This window comes from Pyrgilauda ruficollis, unplaced genomic scaffold, assembly GCF_017590135.1.
Source record: "Pyrgilauda ruficollis isolate IOZ18807 unplaced genomic scaffold, ASM1759013v1 scaffold16, whole genome shotgun sequence".
Lineage (NCBI taxonomy): Eukaryota > Metazoa > Chordata > Aves > Passeriformes > Passeridae > Pyrgilauda > Pyrgilauda ruficollis.
The window spans coordinates 7,713,471-7,726,474 of record NW_024514764.1 but is presented as its reverse complement, the minus strand read 5'-3'; the positions used below and the strand labels follow the sequence as shown (position 1 = coordinate 7,726,474).

The window sequence follows — 13,004 nt, the reverse complement described above, 5'->3', positions numbered from 1 at the left end:
AGGTAAAATTCAGATCACAACACTCCAGAATGATCTGGGGTGGGTTCTTAGTGAGGGTTTTGGGGTTTTTTTTAAGGAGCTATTTATTTGGGGGTATTTTTAAGGAGGTGATTAGGAGCTATTCTGTAAAATGAGGAAGTCCATCACAGGATGAATAGCAACCAGCACCCATCAAACCCAAAGCACTAAAACCAGAAACTTCTTGGTGCTTTGGCAGAATACCAAGACCTAGGGCACTTAAAAAGCACTCCAAGGGACTCTTCCTTAATCTAAACTCTTTGAGTTCAGCATTATTAACTACACTGTGGACTGTGCAGCTCTCCATGCTTTTTAACAATGGAACACCACAGCTAAGAATGCAGTTACTGGAAATAATAGAGAAAAAGTAAATTATTTAATTTCTCTGCTTATTCTCCTTTCCCAGAGACGGTATGAAGAGAAAAATTTGTGAATTATGAAACTTACATTTCAAAATCTGATAAACTCTGATCTTCAGATGTTTGACTTAAATCTCCAGGGACCTTTATTTACAAAACAGAAATAATTTCCACACAGTGGCTATTATGTTTTCAATTAAGAAAGCATAATATTATAAGGAAATTACAAATCAACATTCAATTTTATAAATGCCAATAAAAACTCTTACTGACAAGCAATAAAAGAAAAACAAAATCCTGAAAGAAGATTGTGAACATATCACCCTTGTGAGTCCTTTATGTTAGAATTTGTCACAGTTCTGTAAAGAAACAAATTGGGGTTTGTAAAAGCATGTAATTTTGAAATTTATAGAAAATGCAGGGAAGAGCATCACTATTAGGGCTTTATGAGCAAAGGATGCTATAACAAGGTACTTTGTGTGTATAGGCAACTTATGGGAAAAGATGAAGCACATAAAACGTACTGATCACTTTTTTTACAACCAATATTCCATTAAGGGAAGGACACAAGAGCATTTTATTTCAGCTCTGCTCTTACAAAACATTATACAAGTACAAAAGTTCATAATGATGCAATGATGGACTAATACCCGTAGAATCAAAGGAAGTAGCAGTTGTTAGAAAACCAGATTGCAACAGCATTTAGAACAAAACAGATACAGCTTTTTACCTTACTTTACAGCTACAATAAATAAAAGGGTATCTTCTTTCCTTTAAAAAGAAATTGTAAAATGTAAAGCATAATCTGGAATAGTTAAGAGGAAAGGAATTGTTCAAAGCCAATTCTTCACAGATCTGTTATTCCTTACAAGCTAATGGATATTTCATCATGAGTAGCATGTTTGAGCCTGTTCCAGAGGGATATTCTACAGTGCAATAAACAAACACTCACCGGCCCTCTCAGATCAATGAGTTCTTGTCTCATCTGGAACACCAGAGCTTCCTTGGCCATCAGAGCACGGTGCAGCCTCTCATTGAATTCAATCAGCTCCCCATGCATTTCAGCCACCTGAAAAGCAAAGCCAGGGGATAACTGTGATCTGAACTGGAAAAAAAACTACCACTACCTAATTTCTTACATGTATATCAATTTCTTTTTACTCTCCAAGTACTGCTGATGCGGTGGTTTGAACTGATCATTAAGAACAGACTTTGCTATAATTTTGACTCATTTGAAATGATGTAGTTTTGATATTAAATTGAATAGGACAAAATACAACTTCACGCCAAATTTTATTCCTATCACTCGAAATCATATGACAACTGATTCTAATAAAACTCCCATTGACTTCTGTTCTCAGTTTAATTCTTTGATGAATGCAGCACTCAACAGGTACCAACTAATCACAATATTTTGAACAGGGAGTACTGCAAAATGCACAAACTGCATTAAACTTTGTCAATAATTCATAAGTGATGTACTCTTCACCCTCAGCTGGAGTTTTAATAGGAATGGACCTAGAAGTCAATCACTCCAGGCAAATCTGTGAGAGGTCAGAGGAGTCTAAATACCAGAGTCAGGCTGTGGCACAGGTTGCTCTCACAGGTAAACAGAGTGGCCTCTTTGGACACCGAGCGTGGTTGTGCTCTGCATTTTAAGTCAAGAGAGCAGCAAGTGGTTCAGGATGTTCTGAGAGTGCCAGGGGCTGGGGGAGTGAGGGGATGGAAAGTTCCAGCAGACAGATGAGCACAGTGGGCACTGCTGGGCCCCTCCCCGTGGGCTGCCCCAGCAGCATGGTTAAACCTGTTCCTGTTACAGCGCCTCTTGGAATGCCTCCTCCTCCTCATCCAGAGCTAGAGAACAGCAGAGGCAGCAGGGTAACAGCATGAGAGCACAGCTGAACAACATGAATTTCAATCCAGGCACCTCAACAACAGCACACAGACTTGAGCTACTGCTAAATCTCTTAAGAGTTCATAGTTTGCCTTCTGGAAGCAGTTCATTACTATCTGTGAATTTCACTATTTCCTTTTCTTGAATTACTCTGCCTTCTCCCTCTTCCCCAGGGAAGTTCCCCAAAATAAAGCAGTTTAATTTAGTGAGAAGTTCCCCAAAATAAAGCAGTTTAATTTAGTGCCTGCTTTTAATTTTGTGCTTTGTTCCACACAAAACTGCATCCTTCACAGAATCAAAGCAAACAAAAAAATCCTCAATTTGACAAGCCAGAATCTCATATCATTGAATATAAATAAAAAGTAAAAATCATTTTCATGAGGTGAACTTCAAGCATTCTTTTCCCATTTCTTTTTATATTAGAGGGAGTCCTTCAAACCCAGAAATTCATCGCTGAAATATATTTGCAAAAAAGATCTAAACTACACCAACAATTTACTAGAGAAAACAATAATATAATACTATTAATTCTAGATAAATCATTTTCCGTAGTAGCTTAACCACTAATTCCAATTTAATGTGGGTGGTGTAACATTTAAGAATACCAGGTTAATATTAACAGGTCACTGTTAATTCCACAGAGCCTGGGCTGTAAGGCAGAACTTCTTTGCATTTCAAGTATAGAGATACAGCACACAACTAGTTGTAAATTCACAGAGAAAAGCTGCAATAATACTGCTGGTTATCAAAACCAATATAAAAATTTACAAGTGGATCTCCACAGTTTGCATATTTGAAAACAAGTTTGGTTTTTCAGGGCCTGTCTATCAGAACAACAAAATCCAGACTGATATATGACTATTTTGTCTCTCTGATTTGGATGTCCTTGAAATAACTTTCTACTTGCAGACTCAATTAATATGTAAATTCAACAACTCTCTCAAAACACAGCAAGTAATGCAAAAATTTGTAAGTATCCCTAGCAAAGTTAAATAATAAAAAGGAATTTTAACAGCAAAAAAATCCCAAATCACTTGTTCGATATTATCAAAAGGACAACTGGAAGGTATCACTTATTAGCAATTAACTGACTTCAATACTTTTCCTTGTCAAAGAAAAAAGCATTACCATCACAGCAAATCAAAAGGAGCAATGAATAACAATATTAATTTAAGCTCCTTTAATTTTTCCTGCATCAAAGTCTGCTAAAATAATAAAGAGGTCTCCTTATAATTATATCCTTTCAGTTCCATTTTCATAGAGTCACATCTTCCTTTACTCAATCCACATTGAAGCTTAAGCAATAAATTTCCCTGCTGGGACTTCAATCACCTTCACAGTTGTTTTTCTTCACAACAATATGCTTGAAGCAAAAAAATAAAGTATAAATAAGCTAAGTTTCCCTTGGACAGAGGATCATTTAGATTTGCTCCTTCCTATATGAGAAAACAATTTAAAGAACCCAAACCCTTCTCATGAAGATGAAGTGAGGCTAAAGTAAACACTTGAGGCTCCACACTAACAGAACTCTTTAGAGTTGTCAAAAGAAAACCTAAGAGCCTGAGAGCACTGCAGTTCCACTGGCCAGCATGGCCACAGCTGAGAGCAGTCTCCAGAGAAAGGACAAAGAAAGCATCACTTCATGCTTCACAGCAAAGGACCAAGCAGTTAACCAAAACAGGCTAGGAGTGTTTCACTAAGCATCTAACAACACAATCTATCTTGGAAGAATACGCTTCTAGATAAAGAGACATTTAACAACAACGCAACCACAAAAATAAAATCAAAACTTGCAACAATAAAAAAATTAGTAATTTTCTTACAGAGGGTTTTAATGGAATCCAAGATTTTTTTTTAATATTGTTTGTAGCAAAGACTTCATAGATGTTTTTGCACAAGTCACATCTGAATTAATGATTTTTGTCAGGCATAGGCATTTTTTCCCCAATAGTCACAAAATGCAAAACAAAGTGTTTCCCAAGAAACTCTAGGACTGGAAGTTGCTTCTTTTTGCTCTTAGTGGAAGCATGGGTGTATTTTTCCCATTAAATTTCCTTTCCAAAAATCAATGTTGTTATACATCTTTTTCTCAAAAGAAACAAGGCCAAAGGGCTGCAAAATAGAGCAAGCATCCTGTTAACAAGTCAATTTTTCTACAAGTGAAAAACAGTAAAACTGAAAATGGCAAAGACGGTTCCAAAAAAACTGATACAGTCATAAAATGCTCAAACTTTGCTTTTTGCTTCAAAACTTCCATTTTCTCTTCTCAGTATTTCCATCTGCAAACAAGTTATTTCGTCCACGACAGACTGAAAGACTTAGGAATAGAGCTGGCATTAGGCTGCTTTGTTTTGGGCTTGTGTCCTAGGGTGACTTTATGATGCCTGTATTCCCAATTGTCCATTCTGTTTTTGCTGGATATTGAGTTCTGCACCTTTAGGACTGGTTCTGAGAGCAAAGTGGGGAGAAGAAGAGGTTCCATTGTTTAATATTATTCCTTTCCTTATGCTTGTGAACAGTTTGCTTGTTAAACAAACATTTTTTTTTCCACTTTTCTCAAAGGAGGTTTACCTCACAAACTGGTTGGAGAAGGGGCTGCTTGAATTTGCTTTCTAGAAAAGACCACTTCAGAAGTTTCCTCCAAAAATTTGCCCTAAACCAGGACAGCTTGATTTGGTTTTGTTGTGTGGATTTTTGCTTGGCTGGTTTTTCACTCACTACACAAGGTAAGCACAAGTTGGGCTTCCTCAAAACCAACAAGTAGAAAATAAGCTGAAGCTTTCATATCAAAATAAACTGGGAACTATGCACATGTAATGAAATTCTTATTCATGTTTGCAATAATTCCCAGTCTTTGTCCTACCAGTGTTTACTGAGAGTGACACTGCTTGCCATGCTCAGAGCCTTAGAGAAGGGTTGTCACAAGGGTTATGTCCTGTTTGGAATATGTGAGGATATTGTTAGACACTAATAAGTGAAACAGATGCAGCCGCCCTCTTCCCAGTATCACTGGCAAAAAAGCTTTTCCTGTGGTTACACCCAGAGCTGTGTCACCACTGACACTGCCACAAACTCAGAAGTGTCAGCAACAAACGCCTGAGCACACAGAACAGACGTGGTACAACTAAGGAGGCTTCCACAGCAGAAGGAGGTTTTACCTGTGTCCTCAGTTAACATATTCTCTTGATAGGTACAGAACAGAGGAAAGGAGTCAAAAGAACTCAACCAAGGGTAGAGAATTAGTTTCACATGGCCCTATGAGAAAAGGATAACCAAGTATGCGTGTTTTAGAAGAACTGCATGAAGCTCTTTGATCCATGACCTGCATTTTCAGTCATCTTCATGCTAATCAGTTAATGTGGGATCCAATTTCAGGGTATTTTGGGAAAGAGAAAGACACAGAGAATTATTTTACTTTTTATAAAAATGTTCTTTTAATATTTAATAGCAGATATGGGTATTAGACACTAAATTTCATTACTTTTTTCTTAAAAATAATTTGTATTCAAATTTAGGATGAAACCGTAATCTATCTTTTTTTTTCGTTAATGAATTTTACAGTAATCTTTAAATCTTGCCTTAGGAACTTTTTCTAACATGGTCATATCAACAGAAGTAGTAGTTTCTATCAGCCATTTCCTTACTGCAGTATTCAATAAGCGATACAAAAATGAAACATGGTTTGCAATCAGAAACCAGCATGAAAGCACAGAAAAAGCTACAGATTTCACTATGATCTTAAATAAAGCTCAACTGCCAACACAGCCATGCCTTACACAAAACCTCAAATCTAATGTCTGTGGTGATTTCAACTTCACCACCAGCAGTTAAAACCTGAATAAACTTGCTTATTTATTAAAAGCTTCATTTTAATATCAGTGTATAAAAGTGTGTCCTTGTTAGGAAAAGTACTTTTAATTATCTGAGTTTTTTTATTTTTGAAGAAAAAATCAGATTTATCTTTTACATTCCTGAGGAAAAAAAGATCTCAACTAAGCAAAAAACCTATTGAAGCTCCAAACCTTGTTTTACAATTATGATTCCATAAAATCTGTGCAGTACAAACTTTACCTCAATCAATTTCCTTTCATAAGAGCTGGCAAGTTCCTCATTGTTTTCTACTTGCTTTTGCTCTGGAATTGTGAATTCACCATCAGTGCTCCAAATGTTTGGCGGAACTATAACAAAGAGATACCTCAAATTAAAAAGTAAAATTCCATAAACATCCAGGACATCCTGTTTAGAAATAACAGGTCTATAAGAAACGGTTATTAAAAAGATTGGAACAGACCATAATATTAAACACTATTACAAGTACTAAAATACAGATTCTGCAGGGACCCTTTTTGGTAAAAAATGTTTAGACTGGAATCTTAACAGAAAAAAATGTAAACCAAAAGCACTTGGCTGTTCTGTAACTACAGCTGTCTAATATATGTAGTACCAGCAGTTCCTGCCCCAGGTAGTCTAAAACTAACCTTACATTCTCTTTTAAGCCTTTTTTTTAACTGGGCTTCCACAATATAATTTTGTATTACTTGTATAGACTGCTTACATATCAGAGAATTTACAGAAAACAGGGCTGAGAATGAACATTTCATACTTCACCCAGTATTTCATTATTTTCATCAAGCAGAATCAGCTGGAGTTATTCCATTCCTGATAGTTAATTGTCTAATTTCTTCCTAAAACCTTCCAAGAAGGGAGATATCACGCTTCCCTGCATAACCTATTTAAGTGTTCTTCTCACAAAGGCTTTCCTGATAACTAATCAAACTTCCTTCACCTGCCATGTCAGCTCATTGCTGCTTCTTTTATCTGTAATGAATGAAAATTACAATTATTCTATTCCTGTTCCCAGCTATTGTTTAAGTATTTGAAGACCACTTTAAGGCCTATTCTAAGTAAATCTCCTCCAAGTTACACAAAACCCACTTTTCGTCATAGTTCATTAATTTCTAAGAAAACAAGTTAACACAGAAAAGCAAAGCCCTAATAGAAGAGGAGTTGAACAAACGCTTTCACCATTCTTCAAAACCTGAACTATATATATAACCACTATCATGTAGATAGAGGACACCATAATTTACCTGGCTAAATATTTTTGATCCTGGGAACTGATTTTTGCTTTGAGGAAGAATTTAGAAATTTATTATTTAAGTGAATTTGAAAGCTATTTTAAGATCTTTTTCTTGTAAATGTTGCTTCAAGTTCTTAAGCCAGACTTCTAAGATCAGCATTTTTATACAAATATTCTGTCTAAGCAGGTTTAAAAAATGGTACAGAGCCAACTCCTGCTGATGACTGAAAAATCAAGATGCTCATTTATTAAATATTTAAATACCTATATCCAACTGCCCAGGCTACAGCAGTGATCACTCATTTTGAAAGCTGGTAGTTCTGAATTTTGGGTAATTTATTTATAATCACATTTGCTGAGTGGGGTTTTTGGCCTTTTTAAGTCTCCACAAGGCAAAGTATGAAGCTGAGTTTCATTTATTATTTTAGGAAACTATTTAAAAGCCATACTCAATAGCATTTGATCTGATTATTGTAGCAAACATGTAGAGTCTTCATTACTTATAGTGATAAAAATAACAGCAGAAGCCCAGTTTATTCTGACTCTTTCAAAACCGAGTCACAGAAAATCTGTATTCTAATATCTACAACACATTTAAAAGTTTTGTTTTCATACCATTAAGAAGACAAATTACAATTAAAATTACTCATTACATATACAAACCACAGGTGAAATAGTTTCTATAAATCTGGTAAAAGAAAAAACTCCTTTTGTTTCACTTCTTTTTTGCAGCTAGTTCTCAGGGATTATTTACATGCTTATGTACTTTGAGTCAGAGACCACAGTACAACTAAAATTTCACCTAAATTTTCAATGGCAGCTAAGGAAAAAGAATTTAGTTTTACAAAAATTCAACATGTGAAGTTACAATACAAGAAAAATTTATTACAAATATTGTATGTAGCTGAAATGTATTCTGGTCACTAGTGATAAATATTATAGAAAATTACTGTGGATTGATTAAGTATCTTTCCAGCATAAAGCACACGTGTGTTCATTTTTAGAAATGTTGGTACTGTTCCATCCTCCTTTTTCATCTATAAAATCTGACCATCCTACTCAGTTTCTATTCTTATCACTCACTAATCTGCATAATTTTAACACGGTGGAATATAGCTAGCCTAGGAATTTTTTTTTTCTTTTCCTATAATTATACTCATCATGGAAACTGTCACTACCTAATGGAGGATAATTTCTGCTATTATAGGAAGCCTAAGCCATGGTTTTCGTGAATAATTCTTAATATGAATCACTACACTCCAGCAAAGTCGGAAGTAAAAACATGTGTTCTCACTAACAAATATCCTTTTAGGGATGAATGAAGCTTTGAAACTGCAGATAAGTACAGTGGCTAACCCTGAAGAACAGTAGTATTCATTCATACAGCCACTTATACGACCAAAATATTCACAATTTTAAAAAATTAGATGGTGCCAATTGCTGAAAACCCCTCTCAGCTCTCTGAACACCTTCAGTAGCCAGGGGAAATCCAGGTCCCACCAGAAAATTCAGAATCAAGACATCAATTCAGCCCCTCATGGATGTTTCCATCACAGACCACAGAAGACAAACAGGTAAAACTGCAGATAACTGCACTCATTTTCTTTCAGATATAAAATCTGCTCATTACTACTCAGTACAGAATCTATTTCAAACAGTCTGCAAATACTGATTTCCAAAACAACAGTATAATCTAGAGATACTACATTTATTTTTATATTCCAATATCACATTAATTCACAGATTTTTATTTAAGCTAAATTTTCATCAGACAGCTTTTTCTGGAAAATTTCTCATTGAAAAAAAGTAAGACCACCTCATCTACCAGAAAATGCTCTGTAAAAATGAGTACAAAAATCTACATCTATTTTTTTCACAAAAGGAAAATATATCAAATCTGTTATTCTCACTATTGGAAGATATTAGTCCCTGAATGGCAGCACACAGAAAACAAACACCATGCACAGATTCTTTTACCCCTTTCATTTTATCCTTACCTTCCACTGTTTGACCTTCTCTTCTGAGCATCTGGACAGCTCCTACATACTTCTTAAGCTGCACTTTTAGCACCTCATTTTCTCTATTGATAAAAAAAAAACTATAAATAAATATTGTTTTCCCAAAAAGTCCTTTTCAATGGAAGCAAACAGACTCTCTGTTATAATGAGCTTTACCTAAGTTGTGTCACCATGATGCAAGGAAAAAATTAAATAATACATCAACATCAGAGTAGCAGGAAAATTAGTTTTCCAGGACCACATAAACACATCAGTGAAACAGATTATCTCATAATCAAAACTTTTCCATTAATTGTTTAATTTAGATTTTCTGTACTATGCTATACTGATGGCAAACAAACCACACAGTCTATCTAAATCAACAATCAACTAAAACATAAGGATGGGATACTACACAAGGAAATTCAGAATGGCCAATGTAAAATGAGATCATTGTTTTACTAATTGGCATCTAATTGCAAGCAAATGATAATTCAGCTTTAGAAGCAGGCTTTATCCTTGTAAGAAAATGGCAGCACTTCAGTAACAATATTCAAGGCAAAAATTTCCACAAACCATTCCTAAATGAAAACCATAAGACAAGAAATTTAGATAATCCCTTCAGCTGTCATACTTCAGTGCCTGTGCCTGTCTCATTTCTCTTTGGAGTGTACAAGCATTCAAACCAGGTACTACCATGGCTCCACTTAACAACATTAAGCACCTTAGTTTATATTTGGGGAGAAATAAAAAGGGCTCCAACTGATTGATTTTAAACAAAGCTGACAAATCATATGTCTGGAAATTCAATTATCTGTCTAAGCCCATTCAGTTAAGCGAGTACAACAGAAAAGTTTATACCAAAGAAGCTTAACTAAAATGTGTTGCCAGACCGTGAATTCAAAAAATGTTTATTTTTCTTTAAGAAAATACTGAGGTAGAAGTATGTAGGTGCCACAAATGCAGCACAACACACAAGAACTCCACAAGTGTTAGAGAGAGGAGGGAATTTGGGCTGGCAAGGCCGTGCTCCAGGCACGATGGAACCTGGACATGGAACACAGCACAGAAAGCTGCAAATAGATGATACACCCAAAAAAAAGGCATTTTATTCATGGAAATTTATTTAAGAATTAGAAATATTAAAAAAAAATGCAAGTATGTTTGATGGTCCTTATCATACTAGATATACACACACAGATAAAATACACATATTTTATATATATATACACACACAAACTGCTGCTGTGAGCAATGCTACACTGCTCCTATAAGGAGCCTTGACTGGCACAATATTCCCATTCCTATGGATTTCAAGTCAGCTTGCTGAACTTTGTAACCTCAATTTTATTCAGCATTTTAGTAGGAGGTTGCTAAATAACTGAGAAGCTATTGATTGCTTTGCAATCGAATTTTAAAAGTCCTTGATGATTTTATGCATTTGATGATATTTTTCATTTCTGAGACTACAAAGAATAAATCAGTTTTTCCACCAGAGATAGACTCTGATATTCAGGTTAAGGGGAAAAAGCATAAAAACCACAGTTTAATCCGATATACTATATAAAAACACGCTCAAATAATTCATTCATGAAAAAAAATTTCTATGACAACTAAACAAAAAGGTTTCTCACCAAACTTGTAAAAATGTCTGCATGAAAATAACTATGTACAGTTTAAATATATTAAGGATTCTCATGAAATAACCCTACATCACCTCATTTCTACATATGAGAATAGACTCTGCTTTCTGTCAGTATTGTGACAGCATTTTAAACAACCCAGTTTTTACTACTTTGTCTTAAAATTGACTTCAAGTTGATACACTACAGATGAAGTTGAAAAATACTTTAATTCATTTAAGGTTTTTGATACAAGACTGAAATTCAAAGCAGGGTACTATGGCCCAGTCACAATTTTCTAATATGCCTCTATCAGGTTATTACTTATTCTTTGACATCTCTTACTCATTACTACTATTTAGCTGGATTCCAAAGAGGGCCCATCCTGATGTGTAGGAATTTATATAGTTCTTTAAATCAGAGCATATTTAAAAAACATTCAGTAAGCACTCATTGAAAAGTCTTTAATGACTTCAAGAGGTATTTTATCAGATATATTCCTAACAAGCATTTCACAGGAAGATAAATTCCTGTCCAGGAGTTACAGGTCAGATCTGCAGACTGAAGGATGCTAAATACTTCTAAATGCAGGCCCTGCTGTACTTCTGCAATGTATCCAAACTACAACACCCAGCCTGAAGCAGAACTGTTCACCTGTTATGAGCCCAGAGGTCAACACAATATTTTCAGCATCTCTAAAGTGCTCCAAATAGTTCCACATTTAGTGCTAAAGAATGAGCAACGAGACTGTAAGTACAAATTGAAGAGGACAGAGAAGAAAAAAAAGAAAAATTCCTGAAATAGCCAGGAAACAAAGGCAGAATTGCACCACTAAAAGCACATCCTTCTCCTAAACCTCAATTATACCAAACTTCCCTGCCTGCTCACTTCTTTCTTTTAATAAGCTGAAAGACAGATGGTAATATGTGCTGATATAAGGGAAAATGACAATGACAGAGGATGACATTGTAGTATTCCTGCAAGTTACTCTTTTTTCTCAAATAGCAAAGGTCTAGTGAGTGTTGTTGATTAGGCTTCATAGCACATATATAGGAATGATCAATTATATAATAAATGTAAGCCTGCCTAATTTTGAATCAAAAATAATTCCTCTCTATTTTATTAATTTAAAATTAGCATTTAAGAAAACCCTCTCTGAAAGAAAATCAAAACTTCAGCCAGAATGGTACATTTTTTTAGCAGCAAAAAACAAGCTTGTGTTTAGGAAGCATGTACTTGCCTGTTTTGCATCCAGTGAATGAACATAGAGCATACAGTTTTTGTTGCAGACAAAGAGGCCTTACAGGATTTATTTTCTTATACCTTAACAGAAAAAAAGAAACAAACCCAAACAAAACTCCAGCACACATCTGCTTCTTGAAAAGGATACAGAAATTCTCTAGGGCTTCTGTAAAATGAGCATGGTAAGAAAAGAATTTGAAAAAGAGTAATTTCTCACGTATCTCAAGTATAGTAGCCTGAATGTAATTAATTTTTGGCACAAACATCAGCTTCTAGCAAGTGCTTTCTGTGAAGCTTACCCCAGAAAGATGTCTCATTCCTAAATCCAGCACTAGGAAAAATGAAATAAAATAAAACCAAACAAACTACTGGAATCCAACAGATGTCTATGTTTTGACAAAAAAGCTACAGTTTTTAGGAAATACTAAAAAGGTACCAAATAGCCAAACGAATTTCCAATCTACAAAAGAACCTGCAGGAATTAAGAATGAATTTAAATAAACAATGTCCTGCAACACTATGTAGAATCTGAAGCAAAGGCTGAGCTAGAGGACTTCCAGAGTTGCCTTCTAACCTGAATTAGGAGATGCAAGATCACAGTCAGTTGTCATCAAATACAATTAAATAAGGAAAATGAGAACTGTTACTCATGGAAATAGTGGTTCATCTGTATACAATATAATGAGATTATATAATAAAACCAATCTCCAGGAAAAGCTTTAACGAGGAATAATGTGCTAACTTTAACTGCTTGTCATGGGCTGGGGCTGCAGCTGAAGCAGGGCCATGACT

At 35.1% G+C, this 13,004-nt stretch overlaps 1 protein-coding gene across 4 annotated transcripts in view; it reads right to left on the bottom strand.

Moving 5' to 3' along the window:
- Positions 1-13,004, bottom strand: part of SNX29 (sorting nexin 29) — a 104,361-nt gene that overhangs the window by 60,894 nt on the left and 30,463 nt on the right. For 3 of the 4 annotated variants that reach the window (XM_041462833.1, XM_041462832.1, XM_041462834.1), the window contains 4 exons: positions 9,349-9,431; positions 6,343-6,449; positions 1,330-1,446; positions 466-521 (listed from right to left, as the gene is read on the bottom strand). In XM_041462833.1, the coding sequence (XP_041318767.1) occupies positions 466-521; positions 1,330-1,446; positions 6,343-6,449; positions 9,349-9,431 (363 nt within the window). Of the gene's footprint in view, positions 1-465; positions 522-1,329; positions 1,447-6,342; positions 6,450-9,348; positions 9,432-13,004 lie in introns of those variants that run through there. The other variant, XR_005954745.1, reaches the window with a different exon arrangement.